General features: G+C 40.5%; 2 protein-coding genes across 3 annotated transcripts in view; both read left to right on the forward strand.

The window, feature by feature from the left end:
- The window catches only part of LOC111174784 (uncharacterized), a 333695-nt gene extending 320762 nt beyond the window's left edge, over positions 1-12933 (forward strand). The window contains exons 7-8 of the transcript XR_016395296.1: positions 1046-2035; positions 4039-12933. The gene's annotated coding sequence lies outside the window, so the exon portion shown is untranslated. The remainder of the gene's footprint in view (positions 1-1045; positions 2036-4038) is intronic.
- A 25-nt stretch (positions 12934-12958) lies between these two features.
- The window catches only part of FBXO11 (F-box protein 11), a 99949-nt gene continuing 88999 nt past the window's right edge, over positions 12959-23908 (forward strand). For both annotated transcript variants that reach the window (XM_022573906.2, XM_089922349.1), the window contains exon 1: positions 12959-13627. In XM_022573906.2, coding sequence (XP_022429614.1) covers positions 13393-13627 — 235 coding nt within the window. In that variant the 5' untranslated portion in view covers positions 12959-13392. The remainder of the gene's footprint in view (positions 13628-23908) is intronic.

The following is a 23908-nucleotide window of genomic DNA, read 5'->3' on the forward strand; positions in this document are numbered from 1 at the left end:
GAGAACATTTTGGTTTTCATGTGTTGTTCTATTTCTTAAGCCCCGGGTAGGAGGATGTCAGATGGTAAACAAAGGAATTGCCCCCTTCATTCATTGAGCTCCTACTATGTGTCAGGCACTGTTCTGGGTGTCATGGAACCAAAGGTAACTAAGGTAAAATTCCTGCTCTTCAGAAGCTTTCATGTGATGGGGGGACAGCAATTAGGGATTGAGACCAGACAAGGAAACAAATCAGTAGGCTACTTGGTATTGATTATGGGTATTGTTGGATACCAAACAGGATTATTTAAATCAGCCTGTGGTGTGTGTCTTGGGGGTGGGAGGTAGGACAGCAGTGGTGTACTAGAATGTAAAGTCTCGACCAAAGAGCAGGAATTAGCCAGATGAAGTGCAGCAAAGGAATACGGAAGAACCTTCTTGGCAGAAGGCACAGAAATAAAATTGGCAGAAATTGGCAAGTCATTAGATGGGGACTGGATCAAAAAGAGAAAGAAGAATCTCATAGATGGGCAGGTAGAAGCCGCAAAGGTGTAGGCAGAGCAGTCAAAATCAAGTTTCCATCAGATTTTTCTTCTGTCAACTCTGCTTTGGGTAATGCCCCCTCCCCTTGTTAATTGGTCCCCTTTGTCCTGACCCAGGTCATGGCTTCTAACCTGGCTCCAATAATTAACCTCGCCCTTCTGGGTTTGACACTTTGGCAAGTCACCATCTTTTTAGCTCCCTCCTGCTTTCTTTCCCTGACGTTCATTCCTGTTAAACCCTTTCATTCAGTGCATTTTGCTGCTTGTTTGCTAGTGTTCCAGATGCCTAACACCCAGTTAAATTAAACTTAGTTTTATATATATTGATTTTCCTTTGCTAGAAAGAATACACTTACTCAAAATAAGAGCTCTCTCAGTTTTTGTTTTTGTAATGATTTTTAAAGAAATAGCCAAGAGCCAAGGGCTATGAGCCAAGAAAGCCAATAATAATAATAATAGCTACGAAAGTGGACTTTTGTTGGTTGCCTGCTCTGTGTCTTACCCCTGCTTTTTTTCCTCCACAGTACCTTGATCTTCATTTGAGGAATCCACCCCTCCCCATGCAGCCCAGGTGCTTCCAGAGAAGCTGACCTACTCCCTGGTTAGTTCAAGCCAACCACCACATTCTATCTTCCCACACACATCTTTCAGATTTAAACAAGTGAATATCAGGATACTTGCTGGACTGATGGAAATCATTCTCTCTAGATGTGGATGAGGGAAGATGTACGTTGGGGGTCTGTTTCCAGCCATCTTGTGATCATGAGAGTTGCTGGCTTTAGGATAAAGCTGTCACTATGGAAGACAGAGAAAGATGGAAAGATGGAAAGAATCTGAGCCCTTAGTGATACAGCTGAGCCTGTAGTGACTGAAGACCTAGAGAAATGGTCCTGAATGACAAACTAACCCAAAAGCCTGCCTTACCTCTGGACTTTCAATTTCATGAATCAGTACATTCCTTTATTGTTTAAAACAGTTTGAGTTGTGCTTTTTTGTTACTTGCAATGTAAAATATCCTGTGCTGTGCAGCTGTTACTGGTTGAGAGCCCACTATGTGCCAGGCATTGTAATGGAGGTTCCACAGAGACTAATACTCACAACCATGTTTTTTTCTTTTTTAAAAATTGTGGTAAAATATACATAACATGAAATATCACATTTTAACCATTTTTAGCTGTGCAATTCAGTGACATAATGTTGTGCAATCATCTCCACTATCTACTTCCAATCACAACCATAGTTTAAGGTGGGCATTGATATCCTCATTTTACCAAAAAGGAAACTGATCCTCAGAGAGGTGCAGTACCCAAAGCAGACCACCAGTTACTGGTATAGTCAGGATTTAAACCCACGTCTGCTGGACTGCAAAGTTCATGTTTTTTTCTACTTCATTACAGTGCCAAAATAAATTATCAAGCAAGGAAACAGGAAATCTTGGTCAAATTTCGGGCCCAGGGTCTACAACATAGAGATTAGGACCTTGGGAAAAGCAGATCCAGCAAACAGGAAACAAGGTAAGGAACAAAAAGAGATCAGAATCCAAGTCATCAAAGGTACGACACTAGAGGTTGGAGTCAAAGGGAATAGGGGAAAACATTTAGGTTCAAGAAGTAGCGTTTGAAAAGGGGCTCATCAGTGGAGACTTCAAGAATATCTGGTTGTATTTGTTCACCCTAACCTGGTTTGTAGGTGAGCAATCGTTGCCCTGCCTACTTCCCAAAAGGATTCTGACCTTTAATGAATATAACGAACTACATTTTAAAACAGAAATACCCTCAATTTTACGTTAAGCATTCGTTAAAATAAGTCATATAATAAAGATGATCTGTGTCACAAGCCTGGCCCTTTAAATGAGTTCTGAAATGACTGGGGAGCTCTATTACCTTCTTGTTAGGACAAGATGGATTGCAAGTAGTGTTCCCCAGCCCCCCACACCCCCAAATTACAAGCTTCTATGCTAAAAGCTATCCACCTTTGATGAGTATCTCTTAATTGTTTACTTTTTAACTAAGGGTTTTTAACTAGGGCTATTAGAACTCTAGAGGGTGTTTAATCTGTTGATCTGTTTGTTTTCAAAAGTCTGACTCCTTTCATTTGTGATCCTAGGTAAGTAGTAGCTTGGAGGGTTTTACTTATACAAAAAGATCAGTTCACTAATTTTCAATTTCCATAAGTGTAAATTTCTAGTGTCAGAGGCTGTCTTGAAATGGGGGAGGGGAAGTTATGAGAATGGATTGGGTAAGACTCCCCAATGTTTTCATATCCCCAAACCTTGACCTCCACACCAACGCCCCTTCTCCAGCTGTGCAGTAAACAAAAACACTAACATTTTCTCAACAGTTGTTTTATAAATAAATCTAAGTGCTGACCTTAATTATTCACTAAATAGAAATGACAGTGGCAGGAGCCCCATAGAGCCAATGTCATTTGACATTGTTGACACATGTTTGAGGCTTATCACCCTTTTCTCTCTAGAGCAGCATTTGGAGAGTGAATGTCCATCATATGTGTGGATAATCTGTTTGGCAATATAGCTTTTTTGGAAAATAAAACAGAAAACTGAATTTTTTTTTCTCCTTTAGAAGAAAAGTTTGCTTTTTGCATTTTTTTCTAGTACTTTACTTCTTTAGAGCAGTTTTGGATTCACAGCAATATTGAACAAAAAGTATAGATAGTTCCCATTACCCCCTGTCACCACACGTGCATAGCCTCCCCCATTATTAACATTCCCCATCAGAGTGATACATTTGTTACAAGTGATGAACCTACATTGACACATCATTATCACCCAAAGTCCATAGTTTACATTAGGGTTCACTCTTGGTATTGCACATTCTGTGTGTTTGGACAAATATATAATGACATGAATCCACCATCATAGTGTCATACAGAGTAGTTTCACTGCCCTAAAAGTCATATGTGCTCTGCCCATTCATCCCTCCCTCCACCCTAACTCCTGGCAACCATTAATCTTCTTGCCATCTCCATAGTTTTAACTTTTTCAGAATGTCATAAAGTTGGAATCACACAGTGTGTAGTCTTTTCATATTGGCTTTTTTTTTTCCTTTTTTTTTTCTTTTTGGCTGCACCGTGCAGCATGTGGGATCTTAGTTCTCTGACGAGGGATTGAACCCATGCCCCCTGCATTGGAAGCACGGAGTCTTAACCACTGGACCACCAGGGAAGTCCCCATATTGGCTTCTTTCACTTACTAATGTACATTTAAAGTTCTTCTATGTCTTTTCACAGCTTGATAGATCATTTCTTTTTAGTGCTGAATAATATTCCATTACCTGGATATACCACGTATTTATGCATTCACCTACTGAAGGATATCTTGATTGCTTCCAAGTTTTGTCAATTATGGGTAAAGCTGCTATAAACATCTGTGTGCAGGTTTTTGTGTGGACATAAGTTTTCAATTCCCTTGGGTAAATACCGAGGAGTGTGATTGCTGGATCATATATATGGTAAGAGTATAGTTAGTTTTGTAAAAAACTGCGAAACTGTCTTTCAGAGAAGCTGTACCATTTTGCGTTCCCACCAGCAATGAATAAGAATTCCTTTTGCTCCACATCCTCACCAGCATTTGGTGCTGACAGTGTTCTGCATTTTGGCCATTCTCGTAGGTATGTAGTGGGTCTACTTATCTTTGCCGTTTTTACCCTTGTCCACCTCTCCACCCTCATCATTCCTTACAATAGCTTATCTTTTTCAGAAAGAGCCATGGAGTTTGAGAGCTGGGCTGTAGGTGGCACAAACTAAGCAACACTAGACACATGATAGAGGGAAAGACTGAGAAAGGACTGGCTCAAGTCATGTGGGAGACCTGGGAAAAGGAACAAGCTGGCACCCCCTCAAGCTAATATTCTTTAAATAGCTGAGGGCAGAAAAAAATTCATTTTCTATTAATATAAAATGTATAGCTCGTTATGGTTAATATAAAGAATTTATTACATGCATTGAATATAACAATATTTCCACTTATTTGGAATTGTCTTTCATTTTACATCACCTGGAACTTGAATAGCAATATTACTACTCATCAAGCATAGAGGTAAATTACAGCCACAAAGTCTTACTCAAAATATACTGAATATTACAAGTTCTTTTGTTTTTGTTTTTTCTAGTTTATATATCACAAAAACAGTTCTAACTTTTCTGAAGTTCTTATTCTTTCTTCATTTTTCTTTTGGGAATTTCTGAGCTAGACAACCTCTTGTAAGACACGTCCATGGCTTTAAAATGTAGAAAATAACCATCTGTCCCCAAAACTTGTGTTAGAAATTTGGAGTAGAATACCAAACTCAAATCCTACCCCCACCTCTTCTTCTGGCTGGCTTACCTGAGGGAGTATGCACACCTGTACTATGTCCCAATGAGAACCCCAGAACCATTTTATTAGTAAGCAGGAAGTATACAACTTAAAGTGAAGCTTGAGTCAAGGCTGGGTGGAGGCCAAGACATCTAAGTGAGGCCTCTTGCTTTTCCAATCCCAAATCTAAGTCCTGTGACCTCCTCAAGTGTGCCAGAAGAGTAAGAGTAAGGATAAGAATAAGACTCAGGTTCTTAGGTATTAATAGCTGAGCTTAAGTCCACCTACCCGACCAGGTGCCAGGATGAGATTGGACTGCCAGACCCATGAACTTAGGACTCAAGAGGGAAAAGGAGGAAGTTTAAGCCTCCTTAGCAGAGTTGTCCACCCTCACTCCTTTACCCCCACCCCGCCTCTTGATTTGCTTACTACATGGAGAAAGTATATGCAAAACAGCCTGCTGCTCCTGGAGTAGGAAATGAAATAGCAGGCATTAGGATCCCTACGAAAGGAAAGTGTCTTTCAGTGTCACGATCCCTCCCTCTAGGGAAGTGTCCCCAGAGTCTCTGACCAGACTAGTCACTTCTTCCATATGGAACATCTAATAAGAGGGTAGATAGAGGCAGAAGCTTAGATGGAACTTTCCTCCTTCATGAGCTCTGGCAGAAATGCAATGAGAGATGCTACACAACACCCCGCATAACCCATTATTTATTCTCTCCTTAACAAAGGGCCTTAATAATCAAACCGCAGTTCAGCCAGGATTGTCCAACTAGGAGAGATTAGCAGCTCCTTCATTTACTACCACTGCTCCTCACTGTAACTTCCTGGGACCAATGAGATGCACAGCTAAGTTAGTTCTCCAAAGAGTTTCTGTAATGGGTCATAACAGGTCATTAATCAATTTAGCTTCAGGGCTGTCCTGTACCCTAGGCTAAATATTCACTCCCAGCCTTTCTCACCTTCTGAGATGGCCCACACTCTCTGTAGAGTGTGTTTCTCTCTAAATAAATCCACTTCTTACCTATCAAAAAAAAATTCACTCCCTAGTTTATTTCCCATCTGAAATTATGCCTAATAATATTGTCCAAAACTGCTCAACAGAGAAGATACTTTTAAACGTCCAAATAAAACAACAAAGTATGGTTGAAAATGGAATAATGTGAAGCCCTCCCTATTATTAAATTACCACAGAAAGTCAAGCCCAAAATGAATTCTTCTTCCTAGTGTAAATTAAACTCCAAAGACCGTAAAGTGCAATTACTCTTCTCCCTAGTTTCCTGATCTTTTCAGTCTCTGTCAGAAGATTCTCCCTCAGATGCCTTGGGGTTTGGACTCCCTCAGCAGCCACTGCGCTCTGAGCCTTCTTCCATTACCATGGGTGTAGCACCTTCAGTACCATCAAAATTGAAGTAATCCACCCGAATATCTTGTGTCCCATAAATGTAAACGCAAATGTGACTCCTGCAGTAACAGCATTTTGCAAACAAAATGATATTCCTAGAACCCAGTGTATGGACCCTCGTTGCTGTTGCTTGTTAGAGATTGCAGCAGACTTAGTGTTATCTGGGAGAAGGGGAGTAACGCACAGGGAACAAAAAATGGAAAACATCATTTTGGTTTTCGCCATGCCAAGATGCCTATTAGAACACATCAGTTTTCCAACTACTATATGTGAATTTAAATTCAGATGGGATAAATTTCCCATCAAGAGGTTAACCGTGACATAGGACATAGCTGCTTTTAATAAGGACAGGGTTGACTTTCTACATAACATCTTCCTCCTTCTCCCAAAAAGGGACCCACATCTCCTCTGTCCAGCTGACCACATCTGAAGCTTCAGGGGCAATTCTTATTGGCCTAAGAGTAATCCCCTCATGCTTGCCAGAGATTAACTCAAGAATGGGCATAAGGGCCCAACTGGGTACAGAGACATGGGGAGGTTTACAGTGGTAGCATCTTCAGTGTCTACTAGATCACACCCAAATCTTCTTTCTTTCTCTTGATATCCTTCCCATGTTTTGAACATTTCTGTTTCCATTTCCCTTTTGAATCTGGTGTTTCTGGCCTGGAAGCCCATTGTTAAATTGAGCCTGGTCTCTGTTGAGTGACACTGCTTCCTTTTCCATAGTGAATGCAGCATGGCACATTTGATAATAGGCATCCCTGCAGTCCATGCTTATCTGATCTTCTCAGGGTATTTGTCCATCTCCAGTAGGACCCCAAGTCTTTTTAAACTTTATGACACAGCTGCTGCCACTGTATCCTGTTCTAGAACCCCTTAGGTGTATTAACCTTGCTTCCAAGATCCTCTTTCCTGAAATGTATCTTAGCTGGATTATCATTCAACAAATTCCTGAATCCGAAGCTTCTATTGATGCCTGCATAGGCCATAATCTCAGGATCATAGAGGGTCTAATATATCCTCTGACATGTGCTCCTCTAAAGCCCTCTTCCTTTACCTTTCAAATTCTCTAGTCCTTGAGTGACTTGTGCCACTTCATGTATTATTTTCTGCCATTTTTTTTTCCACTTCTGTTCCATTTCTTTCTATAATTCCTACTCCTTTCATGGAGGCCTGAGTTGCTGGGTTTGTTCTTTTTTTTTTTTTAATATTTATTTGTTTATTTGGCTGCGTTGGGTCTTAGTTGCGGCACGCGGGATCTTCATTGCAGCACGCGGGATCTTTCATTGCCTCGTGCAGGCTTCTCTCTAGTTGTGGCGTGTAGGCTCCAGGGATCGAACCCGTGTCCCCTGCATTGGAAGATGGATTCTTAACCACTGCACCACCAGGGAAGTCCTGAGGCCTGAGTTTTTAAATTTTAACATACTACTTAAATGGGCCCAGTTCTTTCAATAACACAGATAAACCTCCAGCTGCATTCTTTTATCTTCGCTTCCTTCCCTCCTCCCTCCCTCCCTCCCTTCCTTCCTTTCTTTCTCTTTCTAGGCCCATGCATTTGTTTCCTGACATACTCCATAGACTCTCTCTTGAGTGGCTCCCGTAGTGAAAAAATGTCAGAATATTCTGCATCTGCCACAAGATCCTCAGTTCAAATATTGCTTGAGTGGAGACAATCCTGCATAGGTCTTCTCCCATCAGTTTCCACCCATGCCTGATCTCTACCTATTGTTGCTCTGCCTGACTCTTTCTTTTTGGTGTTGTCTTCCCTGTACCTTTAAAATATTTTTCTAATATCATTCATTTTCTAGACATACTTTCTTATAACAAGAGCCATACCTACTTCCCTACATATAATGTCTGTGTAATCTTGAAAATCATCAAGTAGGGCCTGAAATAACATCAATACCAACAGCTAATAGTTTACTGAGCTCCTACTACACACCAAGCACTGTTCTAAGCATCTTATAATCCTTACAATTCCATGAAATGAGGACTATTGCCACACCCATTTTACAGATGTAGAAACTGAAGCACAGAGAGGTTAAGTAATTTGCCCAAGATCAGACAGCCAGTAAGTGGCAGAGCCCCGTCACGGTCTTTCACTCATATCTGCCCACCCTTCCGTCACTTACCAGTCCTTTCATAATACAACACCCTTTTATTGTTTGGCCTAGTCATCTCTCAATGCTTCGAAATTGGGTTCTCCTTTTAAAAAGCAAAAATAAAGATTTACAACAGTCTATCACAGCCCATCCTAAATCTTGAACATAATTAATTTCTTTTAATAGGGCTACGTCTCTATTATTCCACAGGGAAAGGTATTAAAGTTAGATTCTATAATTTTTTTTAAAGATAACCTCTATTATGAGGATCATTTGATTGCATGCTTACCAGGTTTTCCCACATATACATTACATTTAAATCCTTAGTTCCAAGTTAATTTTCACTTCCTGATAAAATATTATCTGAGCATGTACTAAAGAATGAATTTTTGCAGCTTAGTGAGATAAGTCATTCATACTCTAACAAGGATATTTTAAACAGCTGGTTATTCCTCCAGGAAAACGGTATTCAGATCAGACTAATTTCCTAAATGACATAAAAGGAGTGAGCAGTTTTCAGGTGTCTTATGTAACTGAGTGCTGATGGCTTAGGACTAGATGATGGAATGACAGAGAAAGGGGAAGCTGAATCTTTGGTAAAAATTATCATTTAAAAATCACAGTAAATATCACCTGCCAGGTATTAAAATGATGAAAGGGCTTATTTTTTCCACACTCCTATTGTGATAGGTTTTATAAACAAATAATTTTAAGTACACTAACCTGTTAAGCACCAGTAATTAGTTGAGAAAAAACAAACACAAATATTCTTGAAGAGAGAGCAAACCCTGAGGGAGTTTATTCCTCTGAAATTATGCTAAGTGTATATTGAAATCATTCTGGAAGACTCCTACCCCAAATAAAAATCCCCTTTTTTCTCTCTCACACATAACTTCTGTGGCAGCTAACTGACAGGATTATCTGCTAACACAGGTGGACCTGGCAATGGCTAAAACCATCTGGAATATTTTAGGTCTTCACGGGAAGAATTAAGAGCTTATAATATCTGTGAATGGAAAGGTCACTAAGTCTAGTGCAGATATTAACTTTGCCACCAAGTAGTTATGGGATTTGGTTCTGTCACCTCATTTCTTTGAATTTGTTTCCCAATCTATCAAATACAAAAATGAGAATTAAATGATCTCCAAGGCCCGTTCTAACAACTCCCAAGTTCCACAATTTTAAGATGGCTTTGAACACTTCTTCACAAAGAGGTCTCTAACATTTAATCCTGTAAGATAAACTAAAAATATGTAGGAACCAGTGATATGGGGATAGGATATTTAATATCTCCCAATAGGTACTCCACTATTGTTAAACTACCTTCTCTGTTGCACTCCATCAGCTATCACGGCTCTGAAAAAGGGAGCACAGCAGATGCCATCACAAGAATGAAGGGGATATGGTACATAAGGAAAGCTCTTGTCATACAAGAAGAATAAAAATCCACCTCTTTTTAAAAACGTTTTTATTGAAATATAGTTGATTTACAATGTTGGGTTAGAAAAATCCATCTCTTGCAGCCCTAAAAAATGATGGAAAAAAGGACAGAAAAAGGTAATCAGATCCGGTGTGCTTACTTCCTGTCCCTTCTCAGCATGAAAACTAGAATTGGAGGTATATAGTTGAAGTATTCACATATCATAGACATAGGGTAATTCAAGAAAAATGGGGATAGTGGTTTGCTTCTCTGGGCATGCCTGTGAGAGGCTGAGTCTTCCAGGAACTCTGCTTTCAGCTTATGGGATGTTCAAAATGACATAGGGAGAATAATGCAACATTGGTGGAGGGAGGTGGCTCAACAGATGAGCCTGGAGCAAAGCTCCTGGCTCATCAAGGCCTACGTGGGATATTCTGGGAATCCAGAAGTTCCCATATGTCTCAGTGAGAAGATGGAATACCATCATGAGGATCAATGGACCTGCAGAGGCCTGGGGTCAGTACAGAGGTTGCAGTGTATAAGGCAAATGGTTCAGTGTGGACTTCAGTAAAGAAAGCAGCACAAATTCTCAAAAGGACAAAATGAGCAGTTTTATCTCTGAGGCTAACAGTTCTGCTTTCAGAGTATACCAGACACTCCATACCAAAGGAAAACACAAGGACTGGCATGCACGGCGCAGGGCCTTTCCCTGAGGTCATGTCAGCTTTCCCATCGCTCAGGCTTCTACCAGCCCACTAGTTACTGTGTGAATTAGAAAAAGGCACTCCCTTTATCCTGACACTTTACTTCCACCTATCAGAAAATTATCATAATATACTGGTTTTGTTAAAATAAGGCATCCTACTGCCACATGCCTGAGAACTGTCGTAATAAACTTAGAAATCTAGGATGCCGAAGACGTGAAAGACACTCCATCTATGTATACCTTATACGGCATCCCTCAACTCCCATATATATCTTGGAATGGGAGGGAGGTGGGGAAATAAAATCTGTAAGATTCAGCATCTACCTATAAAAGAAAACAGATAATGTGGGGACTCAAGACGGATAAAAATTACAGAAAATAAGCTATGTTTTCTTTGTACATCTGAATTAACTAAATCAACTCTGCCATACCAAAATACAAACAAGCCCCAAATTTTGCATTTTATTTTACTTTTTGCTATCTCCCATAGCACCTTACATAGCAATGGATACACATAAGGAACTACTAAATTCTTTCTGAAAAAAAAGTAAATTTTTAGAAAAAATCAGAATTATGGATCCACTTATAATATGTATGATAGCATGTAATTTTCCTTTCTTCCCCTACAGTTATTTGAAACAAATCTAAAATTTTACCCATTTGCACCTTGCTAACAACCATAAAAATCTGCAGTTCTTCAGTTGTTTTCTAAGCCTCCCTCCTCAAACTTTTTCTTGAGAAGGAAACTTAGGTCTAAGTTTCTCCATTTTCAGGACCAAAGAGAGCTCATCTCAAAATTACAGAATTAAAAAAAATTGAAAACAGGATTGTTTAATCCAAAGTAAATTCTTATTAAAAGGTGAGGGGACCCTGATACCTAGAAAGGTAAAGTATTTTGCCTAGAGGCACATATCAAACCCGGAACTCAAATACCCTACACAATAATACTGGCTCTCCCTGCCCCTCTCCCCACTCCCAAAATACACACTTTCCCCCCTCACCCTTACTTCCCTTATTGTACTTTGTAACCATTTAGCCATCCATCTCAAACCTAAGACAGCAACTGATCAAACTCAAACGAGGAAGAAATCACCCAAAGGTCGAAAATCAGAGAATCATTAAACTGCCGGTTTTATCATTTCCATAAAGTGATAAACAAGAGAGCGGAGAGAATTAAGAAAGGATACTTTTTCAGTCATCACAACAGCAGCTAGGGAATAAAAACACGTTTTCCTTGGGGAGAGATTATGCTGAGGGGACCAGATACAGATACAAAAGGTAATTCCCCTTGGGGTTTCTTCTTTTTCTGAGTTTGTGAGATCTTAAAAAAAAAAACAAAAAAAAAACTAAACACAACCTCAACACATTTACTTCTCTCCTTTTCTCACATATTATTTCCCCAAACATTATATAGACCACGTCTCCAAAGTAAATTGACCAAAGGTCTATTGCCTATTGACCAAAACGTTTTCAAGATTTAGGTGACTCCTCTTAGACTACGATTAGGAACCGACTCCAAACTTCGGTTACCAAGCTCCAAGATCGGTAAAGTGGATCTCCAAGGTTTGCAAATACCCTCAGCTTGACTAAAGGGCACAGAATCTCTAGCGCTCCCTACAGCTCAGACTTTGGACCTACCTACCACAAAAAACCCAAGTTACAAAGATTGGCTACCTCGCTCTACTTTTTTCCGCTTTAAAAAATCGAGCGGGGGGCGGGGGGGGGCCGAGGTTGAAACGGCGAGCCGAAGGATTAATCACTTCTCCCCATTACATCAGCAGCCCCCGCCCTTTCCTCCGAGCCCCTCCTCTCCCAGAATCGTCGCTACGCACTAGCGCTCTCTTCACCCAACCCCCGCTCTATTATATGCCCTGATACCTCCCCATTATCACCCGCCCCACCACACTCCCCCTCTCCTCCTTCCCCCCTCCTTGGCTGGGGAGGGAGGAAACCCGAGAGAGGAAACAGGGCGTTGAAGGAAGGGACTTGGCGATAAGAGCAGAGGCCCCATTGGCCCGAAGGTTGTATGAGCGCCTCCCATTGGCTGCTTTGCCGGAATCCCCGCCCCTCGACCTCCCCGCCCATTCGCCCCTCCCCCGACGCCCCGCGGCCCTCCCCCGCGCCCCTAGCCAGCCCCGCGGCGGGGAGGGACCGACTGGGCGAGTGGCGGCTCCGGCGGTGTCAATGGCTCCTCCTGCCACGGAGCAGCAGCAGAAGCAGCGGCGACGGGGCTGAGGAGGAGAAGGAAAGGCTCCTTTAAGGAGGAGTTACGACGACGCCTCTTTTTCCCCCTATCTCCTCCCTTCACACTCATTTCCCCTTCGCCGAGGAGAGAAGGGGGGGAGGAGAGAGAAGAGGCCGAAGAAAGAGAGAAAAAATTCCTCTCAGAAATCTCTTACAGGGGGTGTGGGGGGGAGGAAGAGGAAAAAAAAAAAAAAGAGCCGGGCGCCCCCTGCTCCCTCCCTCCCTTCTCTCCCTCTCTTCTCCTCCTTCTCCCTTTCTCACCCGCCCGCCCACTCCCCCCGCCGCCGGAGACGCCGCTCGGGAGTCGGCGGGACCGGGGTCTGTCTCCTCAGCCGCCGACGCCGCGCTTCGCCTCGGGATCCCCAGGCGGGCGGACGCCCTTTCTTTCTTTCTCTCGCTCTGCCCGTCTTTCTGTCTCCGTCCCTCGCCGCCGCCCCGCCCGGCGGCCTCGGCCTTCCCCGTGCGTCAGGCCCGCCCGCCGGGCCTCGCTCGGTCTCTTTCTCCGCGGGCCTTTCTCTTGACTCGGGGTCTCGCTCGCTCCTCCGCCCTTACCATCTCCCCTTCCTCTCACCCCTTTTCCTTCCTCCCCCCTCTCCCCACCCCCTTCTCCTGCCCCGGAGCTCGCGGTGCGTGTGCGTGTGTGTGTCCCTCCGCCGACGCCGCCACCTCAGCCCGGCAAATGAACTCCGTCCGAGCCGCCAACCGGAGACCCAGGCGAGTGTCGCGGCCGCGCCCGGTGCAGCAACAGCAGCAGCAGCAGCAACCCCCGCAGCAGCCGCCGCCGCAGCCGCCCCAGCAGCAGCCGCCGCAGCAGCAGCCTCCGCCGCCGCCGCAGCAGCAGCAGCAGCAGCCTCCGCCGCCGCCACCGCCGCCTCCTCCGCTGCCCCAGGAGCGGAACAACGCCGGCGAGCGGGGTAAGGCCGCGCTCCCTCCCTGCCGCCCGCCGGGTCGGACGCCCGGCTGACCGGGACCCGCGGGAAGGGAAGCCGGGGCGGGGGCGGCCTGTGCGCCCAGGGGTGGGAGACGGAGGTTGAGCGGAGGCGGGTCCCCCGGTGCCGCAGTGTCAGCCCGGCTTGGGCCCCGGCCGGCAGGAAAAGCCGCGGCTTCCCGACTCGCCCGGGCTCTAGTTCAGGCCGCGCTTTGTTTGGTTTCGGGGGCTTGGCACCCTCTCCTCCCACCCATCCTTCTGGCTTCTCGGCTCGCTCGCGGACCCCGCAGGAGTCTGTTGGTGGGTGGGGGAAGAGCGAAGGGTGGGATTTCCCCCTTCTCGGCAGTCTTCCACGGTTTGGTCTCCCGTTTCTAATAGGAGGTGGGGGGAGCGGCTGGGAGTGATCGGGTGGTTGGGGCTGGCTGGGGAACTTGTTTTTCCCCCTTTTCTCTGTTAGCCTCCCCCTTCCTGTGGAGGAGGGGAGAGGGGGACTCGGAGTGGTCGGTGGTGCTGGCTGGGGAACTTGTTTCCCCCGCCCCCCTCCCTAAGTCACGGGGTAGGGGGAGCAGCTTCTCTTCTCCCAACCCCACGATGTTTGCTGCGCAGTTTGGCTTTAGTTACAGAACCCCGGGGAAGGACCCGTTAAAGCAAGACCTTTAAGTAAATGTAGAATCCATCGGCCATTTCCAGCCCCCTCCCTCGTGTGCAGTGCAGTTACCCTTCCGCTCTATCTACACCCCTCTCGCCTGTCCCCCTGCCCCGGCGTACCCCCAGGCCACTGTGCTACTCCTCCATCTCCCAGTGGGATTTGAACGCCCCTTCCTTAGAACTGGCCCCTCGGGAGAGAGAGTGTGTGTGCATATCTGTGTGTGTATGTGTGTGTGTGTGTGTGTGTTGTGTCCAAGGCCTAGTGAAATGTGTCATTTGGACTCAACTGTGCAGCTCTGTCTGGTAACCACCATTGTCTAAGGGCTGAGGCTCCGGAGGGTTGGATTCTTGCTTTAGCAAAAATAATGTTCAGTTCTACTTTGAAGATGTGGTTATTTGGGTAGGTTCAGGAGGTGGGGTGTTGCACCTTGGTCTCCAAATGCAACTATTCTCTTTATTAGCTGCTCTCAGTGGGGGTGGAGGTCAGTACCATATTTATGTATACGGTTGTTTTAAGGAGGAGGAGAATTGTTAGGAGACATTTTGCGTGTTTTCGTTGGCGGATTAAGGTTAATTTTATGTGCGTTGGTTGTCACACCTCCTTTGATTAAGGGAATTAAGATTAAATGCTTTTTTAAAATTATACATTCTTTCCTTAAAAATTGTTTTATTGTTCTTGATCAAAATACTTAACAAATGAAAGAGGGAGATGATAATCTGAAAAATAGTTTAAAGGGTTTTCACTAGTCACTGCTACAGATAGTCCTTGTGAAAGCAGTTTTCTATATGTTGCTTGAAAGAATGTGATGTTTCAAGCCAGTTAGAGGTCTTGTGCAGCATTATTGGTAATGTGTTTTAATGATTCTTGGATACATTTATAATTTTTTTGTAAATTAAAAATATTTGTAGTTTCAACATTTCCTTTTACATTTGCATATCAGGGTTCTCCTGTGTTCCATTCAAATAATATTCAAGTCTTCTTCCAGAATTGGTACTATATGTAATAGAGTTGACTATTTTTTGAGAAAACAGTGACACTGGATTGAAATCATAATACGGATTCTGTTGCTAGAAGTAAGCTTTTCCAAGATGTACTGATTTGTTAATTTACGTTAACAGTGGATCAGATCCTTTCAGCCAAACTTAGTCTCATTGTGTAGTTTTAAATGTTAATTCTGAATCTCCTTTTCACGATTTGTGTGTATTTTCAAACTTAGTTGAGGTCCTTATATCTTGGTCACTTTTCTTCATTTGTTTGAAATTATTAGCTTCTAAAGTCTATTTCCTTTTGAAGTAAAGTGACTTGGTAGTTGGCAGTCACATGCCGGAGTGTCGTTATTCTTTTCATTGATATCCATAAACTGACTAAGATGTTCATGAATCAGAATTTCAGTATGTGCCCAACCAAATGATAAATTATATTCACTGTAGGGTTGTTACTTTGCTGCTGCTGGTAGGAACTGTTCTGGAGATTCTATGTTGGCACAGAGGGGGAAAGAACTTGCTGATTAGCCTTCAGGGAAAATGCTGTGGGTTTTTTGGAGGGCAAATAAATGGCCTCAAAATGAATGAAACATTAAGATGAATTAAAAGACTAAAATAAAAAAGATTTTGCTAGTTTTATGTAAAACATGTCATTCTTTGAAAATTGGCATTTTGATTATATTTTAAATGTACAGTTCTCATAATGATCAGAAGCTAGTAGCCAAGAAGAATGCTTTTCATTTTAACAGTTTTATGGAGTATGCAAAGTGTCACTATTTCTGGTTTAAATAGGAAAGGTTTTTTGTTTGTTTGAAAATATGCTGGGTTTCATAATTTTGACAAGGTAATGAAGGAACTACAGCTAATGTTGTGCGTGTGCATGTTTTACTTTTTACTAACTTTTAATGGATATGTAACTCTTGCATTAGAGTCTTAGATAGAGTTACATAATAGTGCATCAGACAGCTTTCCAAGTAGGGAATTGAAGTGAGACTGTTTCAAGGCAACTTAAGTTAATTCAATCTATATAAAAGAATCACTTATTTCATGTAAAGGGTGGACTTAAGGCTTTTATAGTAATAAAAGTTATAGGATAGTGTATTTTTTCAAGCAAAAATTCTGTCAGAACTGGTTTTTAGTTGCTTCTTTGCCCTCATGTTAATTAGTCTAAAAACTTCCTTGACACCTCCTTTGTATTTGAATGTTTGTAATGGCCAATGTTTAAAGAAGAAAGAAACAGCCTTATGGAGTGAAATCTTATGAGGACTTTTCAAAGCCTTTCTTGGGGGAGATTTTCTTACACCCCACATTGAGAAATAATCAGCCTCCGTGTTTCATGGAATGCTTTCTTCATTCATTTTACCCGAAATGGTCCACTGTCTAAAGAAGGAATACAAATCATGAGCATTTTTAGGCTGTTAATTTAAAATCCTGAGTTTAGGATTTCACGTACCACTTTAAGCTGGTAGAAAATAATTTGTGTTCCACATAGGGACCCTTTGATAATATATTGCAGATTCAGTGAAACTGAAAGTAGTGTGGGGTTGGATTTTATATATTCGTTTTCTTTTAAAATCCTAAAAGGATTTAGTTTTTGTAACTTGTTCTGCTGAATTTATCTTGAAATCTATTTGGTAGTCTTTTTTTAGAAGTATGTATGAGGAAAGCTTACAAGTCTGCAGAAGTGCTATGTATTCTGAGCATTTTCAGTTTCTAGTTGTTAAAATTGATTACTTTGAATAGGTATTAAATGCACGTGATTTAAAATTCAAAAGTCCCTTTCCTAAACCTGCCTTCAGCTACCAAATTCTCCTACCTGGCATCAGTCTATTGATTGATTATTATGTCTGCTATTAATTTCTCATTTATTATGTTTTAATAAAAGATGGAATTTGACTTCTGAAAATCTTGATATGGAAGTTTTGGAAAATAAGTGTAATTTTCTAGTTACTGGGAAATTCATAAGATTGAAGTGCTGAAATTTTAACTGTGATCATTTATAGTTCAAGAAATGCAATGAATACAATATATTAATGGATTTTGCTATTAACTTCTAGTCTGAAATAATTATATAGAGTAAAAATGTAATCAGTCTCTTTAATCCCATATTTGTGGGATTAAAATCTCACCTGTTATCCTGGAATTATAGTCTTTTTTTTTTTTAAGTGAACTTTTGAAGTAGTTCAGTATGTATAGTATTACATAAAATATTTCTGATGTAACTACATATTTATTATATGCAACAGTGTCCTTAGTGTTCTATTCATGCGTGCTAATTATACTTTTCTGTGGGGTTTTAGCCCATTATTTTACCTTCGGGTTCTTCCTACTGCATACAGAATAAGGAACTTCTGCAACCTTTATAGATAGAAGAGTTCTGGACAAGGAACCTGATTTTTCCTCTTTTAGGAATTATGTACTGTGGGTCACTGCTTTCCCATCTTGTGGCTAAACCTTCAAAATATTTACATGGCCTTAGAAGAGAGATGCCACTCAACTGTGTCTGTATGCGTGTGTGCATGTGTGTGTGTGGCCTGTTTCTCAACACTTAGAAATTATTTGAGGAATAGAAATGGGATAGTGACAATACTGTTGTTAGAGTTCTGCTGATAAGGCCTAAGGGTTGTCCCTATACTGTTTGTCTCTTTCATTACTGGAAATTCTGGCAAACCCGAGGAAAGGCCAGCCAGCTTGGAGACCTACCAGGTAAGGCAACAAAGACCCAGTTAGTGAGGACCCTTGAACTTAAGTTTGGCAGAATTCAAGGCTAGTGAGTATTTTCTCAGTTTTTTTTTTCTATTTGTTTTAATTTTGAAAATAAACAGTCTATAGTAATGAGTTATTTCAACTTGAGGTCTTTTATTGTTCCCTCTTTTATTCCTAACAAGTTACCCTTATTTTGTATCTATCTTGTCCCATTGGCCTCTGAAGGGTACTGTGTTTTAGACCTTCCATTTCTCAAATTTATCAGTCATTTAAATTACATTCTTGTCTTCCAGAGAACTCTGTTTAATATGTGAGGTTGTAAGCAAGATACCCCCAAATTGCAGTTGTTACCCTCTGAAAATAAAATTATAAAGAAGCAAAATATAAGGGATGAGACAGTTGGGGGTAGTATGATGGCTAGAGCTCAGAGTTAGAGCTAGCTAGATGTGGGTTCTAATCCTAGCTATACCAGTAGTGAGCTATTTGACATGGGGCAAACAATGTAACCTCTCTGAGCATTGCTTTATTATCTTTAAAATAGGGACGGTAACACTTGTCTTAGCAGTAATTGTAAAGATAAGAGATAGTAAAGTACCTAGCATATGGTAGATGCTCAATAAATGGCAGCTCTTTTAAATATTAAAAATAATAGGGATTGAAGCAGCCATTTATAAAACTAAACCTAAGAGATAAAATGTGTATGAGTCGCTAAAGAGTTTCCGTCATATCCCAAAATGCAGTCTGGGTGATGTGGTATAATCTCAGAGAAACTGATTTGCAGTTATAAATCACTAATCTTATATCTAATGAATTGAAATATTCTTTGAAAAAAGAATAAGAAATGGAAGAAATGGGTATTTGGAATAATAATAAACAGTGACTCTGTTTCTTCTTATGTACTAGAGTCTGTGCCAGACACTTTTCTTATATACTGTCCCTCTTAGCAATTCTCTACGATGGCTGTTAACGTAGCAGTGAATACGCTTGTTAAGTAGCAGAGAAGAATTTCGAAATTGATTTATATCACCTGGTCTTTCCATAAACAGGGGAAGATACTGAAATACATTTGGCAGAATATCTCCATCACTTTTACAGAAAGGAATAACCTAGCCCTTGCAGCACATCAGTCCCCTGTCTTATCCCATCTTTTCTGTCAGAGGCAGATACAGTAGTCCGATGCCAATGATTGTTAAATCATTTGGTTTCATGTTTTCTGAGTAGCTTTCTGATCATAATTTTACCTCATGTAGATTTGTCTCCAGATGAGATTGCACTGATTGGCTCACATGTTTTTCCAGTTTGTTGATGAGATCACTAAGCACTCATTGTGCAAAGAAGGGTAGATTTCCCTTGAATTACTCATAAGTTATGAATAAAGGGTGTTAAGTCATTTTTTAGTTCATAGTTATAGACTGGACTGTTTCAGGAAGGAAAAAAAATGTGAGTTAAATTAGACTTCAGTAGGAATTTTGACAGGTTTGTAGACTAAATATCCTTTTCTTACCATAGCTTGGTGTCTTTACATGCATAGCTTTGGGTTTTTATATAAGTTTGGTTAACACAAAAAATGTGCTTAAACTTAATCCTTAGAAAATAGAAAAATGAAACTAAGTGACTTCTTTTACATAATTTATTGTAATTGAAGGCAAATATTGAAAATATTTACTTTACTTTGAAAATGAATGTGCTGTGTATTTTTTTATTTTAAAACACCCCAAATAAGATAGCATAGTTAAAAGCAAATGCAAATCATTTAAGTTAGTTGTTTATTCTCCCAATTTTTAAAAATCTAGTTGTCAAGTGTTCTGCCCTTCTAACAGATGGAAAATTGTATGACTGTGTTCAAAAAAGGAGAAAACATTCTCTCAACTGGTGGCTAAACCTTAAAAAGCATTAATGGGACTTCCCTGGTGGTCCAGTGGTTAAGACTCTGTGCTTCCAGGGCAGGGGGCACGGGTTCGATCCCTGGTCCGGGAAGTTCCGCATACTGCGTGGTGTGGCCAAAAAAATCCAAAAAACATTAATGTGTACTTTCACATATCATTAGAGATGAGGTGCCATTCATCTTTTTTGTGAAGAGAGCCTACTTTTCTCTTTTCTCAAAGCTTAGAAATATTTCTACTGATAGAAATGGAGTAAGAAACTGTGCTTTAAAATTATTTTTCTGCTAACAGTGATAATCTTAGTTTCACAGTTTTCCCATAGTGTACACTCAGCACTCATATGGTTGAGTTGGGTTGTGTCAGAATCTTTGATTGCTGCAAGTTTGTGTGGAATTAACTGGCTACTATGTGGATTCACCCTTTGGCATTGGTTTCTTTAGTACCATGTGTTGATAGCCTTTACTGGTTTGCTGACTCTACTTGGGTTTAGATATGAGAATTCTTTTTGCACTCAAGTATTGATTTTGTATCTTGCATCCATAGTATATAAATATATATATAATGTGTGTATATATGTGTATACATACATACATATGTATGCGTAAGAACACATGGCTTTATGAGACTTCTAACACTTAGGAGGAAGGGAGTGGGGAAAAGGAAAGGCATAGTCACCTGTTAATAGTTTTGAGGGTTGGTGTGTATATATATGTCATTAGTAATTGATCTACTTTTTTGAAAAAAGAAAAAAATAACAGGCTTTAAGGAAAATTAGAAGTGAGTAGAATTCAGCAATGGTAAGTAGGAGTCACTCAAGTTTGTATCATGGCAGAGAAGATCAAACAAGACTTGTTTAAAATAAATGGAGATGGGTGAAGACACCATATTTTGAAATCCAGTATTTTTGGCAAACCAATTGTATTATAAAAGAAATTGTGGAATTGCTCATTTTCCTTCTTTATATAGAAGAAATTTCTTATTTACAGTTATTTGTTAAAAGTAGACACAGAACTTTGAATCACTATGTTGTACACCTGAAACTTATATAATACTGTACATCAACTATGCCTCAATTTAAAAACGTAGACGCAGCTAATTCACAGTTGTGTGCGAATGACTGATATCTTTGTAATCCTTTGAAATATATTTGCATTTTAAGAAACTATTTGGTCAAATTTTCATATTTTAAGCTCAGTAAAAGTAGGAGAAATAAGCAATTTGGAGAAAGACTTTTTGGGTAGGAGTGCTCCCTCAGAGGCAAAATGAGCACATCAGAGGAGGGGGAGAGTGGAAGATTTTTGCAGGAATCACTTACCTTACATATTTATTTTTCCTAATCGACTACTTCTGAACCTAAAATTTTGTCTAAAGTTTCACTTTTTCTTTCCCCCAAAAGAGTAATTTTGAGTTGATGGTTTGGAGAAAAGAGAAAGAATTTGAGCAGGTACAAGTGACAGTATGTATGGGTCATTTACATTAACAATGGTCATTTGATTAGAAACTGTCTATATGTAACTTTATATATCTATATGTGTATGTACTATATATATAACTACATATAGTTATTTAAATTGTAGAAATAACTTTTATTAGTTTATTTTAAGATTTATTTATTTATTTATTTTTGGCTACATTGGGTCTTAGTTGCGGCATGGGGGATCTTCTTTGAGGCACATGGGACCTTTAGTTGCAGAACGCGGGCTTCTCTCTCTAGTTGTGGCATGTGGGTTTTCTCTCTCTAGTTGTTGCGCCCGGGCTTCAGGGTGCACGGGCTCTGTAGTTTTCGGCATGCAGGCTCTCTAGTTGAGGCGTGTGAGCTCAGTAGTTGTGGTGCGCAGGCTTAGTTGCCCCAGGGCACGTGGGCTCTTAGTTCCCTGACCAGGGATCGAACCCACATCCCCTGCATTGTATGGCGGATTCTTTACCACTGGACCACCAGGGAAGACCCTATTGGTTTTTTTTCCAACTTAAGGTTTTGGTGAAAGTATACAAGTGCACACAAATCACTGATGTACAGCTTGATGACTTTTCACAAAGTGAACACATCTGTGTAATCAGTAATACCTAGATCAAGAAATAAACTACCAGCATCCCAGAAGTATCCCCCACCCCCACCAGTGCCTTCCCAGTCACTACCCCCAACCCTGTCTTTCTAACTGCTTGAATTAGTTTTACCTGTTTTTGAACTTTAAATGTAATCATCTAATATATGTATATGTATAGCTGATTCATTTTGTTATAAAGCAGAAACTAACACACCACTGTAAAGCAGTTATACTCCAATGAAGATGTTTAAAAAAATAATAATAAGGGCTTCCCTGGTGGCACAGTGGTTGAGAGTCCGCCTGCTGATGCAGGGAACACGGGTTCGTGCCCTGGTCTGGGAAGATCCCACATGCCACGGAGCGGCTGGGCCCGTGAGCCATGGCCGCTGGGCCTGCGTGTCCGGAGCCTGTGCTCCGCAACGGGAGAGGCCACAACAGTGAGAGGCCCGTGTACCGCAAAAAAATAATAATAAAAAAATAAAATACAAAAAAAATAAATATAATCATCTAGTATGTATTCCTGATTGTTTGACTTATTTTGCTTAATATTTGTATGTCAGTTTCGTCCATGTTGTTGCTTGTAGCAATAGTTCATTCTTGTTGCTGAATAAGATTACATTGTATGAATAAACTACAATTTATCCATTCTACAACTGATGGATATAGAGTTGTTTCTGTATTTGGCTGTCAGGAATAGTGCTGCTATGAGCATTTTATATTTATCTTCATGAGCACATATACACGTTCCCTTTAAGTTTTATACCTCAACATACGCCATATTTATCTTTTCCAAGGGCAAAACTTCCATTTACTTTGCAAGAAATGGAAGATAAAACAGCTTTAAGACAGATATGAATATGGCCTCTTATAATTATGTTGTTGAAACTATTTTATTTCAAATATTAGTGTTTTTCTTAAATTTTTTGATAATTCCACTTATGTATCCTTTAACAGTCCGGTATTAGGCAGTTTACCCATCAACTTAATATGCTTTAATTTTCCCCAGAGATCATAGGTTGGGTTATTTTGAGGAGAGGGGAAATCTTTTTTATATTCAGGGATTTTTAAAACTACTGTGGACCTTAATATGTAATTCTGAGTCTTAAGTCCAAAAACTGTTGTTTCTTTTTGCTACTGCCATAATTTTGTTTGTCCTTTTTTGTTTGGAACCCTGTTTCTTACTACTTTTTTAAACTTATCCTTTTAACTCCTGTGAAAATATTTTGCTATTGTTTGGTCAGTTTCATTTTATTTCTTGTTTTTCTGCATATATTGATTATCCTTTGTTATCTTACATTCAGCTTATTTATAAATTACAAAACTTTCACAGAAAAATTGGGGCACATTTTGCTCTCAGGGCTGTTTTTTTAGTCCTTGTCTACATCTCTTCGTTCCTTTCATATAGGAAGGTGTAAAAGTGCCTTTGCCAGCATCATCGATAAGTTCTTCCTGAAGTGAAAGATTGTGCTGAAGTGCTAGTGATTTATGAGCTTGTATACCCTATGATACAAGTATTCCCTGAGATTGACAGATGGGCTCTGTTCTTAAAGAACTACTTGCTTGAAACTGATGATACAGTAGCCTCAGATACCAAAGGAGTAAGATTTCATTATTTCATGTCTGCTCTTTCAGCACTTAACAGTCCAGTGTTAGTACTAACAGTTGTTCTTTCTTGTCTACAACAAGCAGTGTGGAGAAGACTGTCACCTTCCTTTACATTTTTTTTTATCATTTTTAATTTTTTAATTTTTTATTTTTTTATCATTATTTTTAACCATAGCCATAGTCAGTAAATGTTGCTTGTTAAGTTTGGGAGGGATAAAGGAGCCTGAGCTTTTTCAAAGTGGCTTATTCTTTTTTCTGCAGTTGTTTCTTAATCTCATTTCTAAATTAGGAGATTTTAAATAAGCTGACTTTTGAGATGGTCTGAAACTCTTTCTGTATCATTTGAGTTACCAGTATAAATAAGTGAGGTCTGAATTTGGGTATTACTCTACAGAT

Source organism: Delphinapterus leucas, chromosome 13 (assembly GCF_059928025.1).
Source record: "Delphinapterus leucas isolate spDelLeu-1000000601 "Yukka" chromosome 13, BTC_Dleu_Yukka2, whole genome shotgun sequence".
NCBI classification, from domain to species: Eukaryota; Metazoa; Chordata; class Mammalia; order Artiodactyla; family Monodontidae; genus Delphinapterus; species Delphinapterus leucas.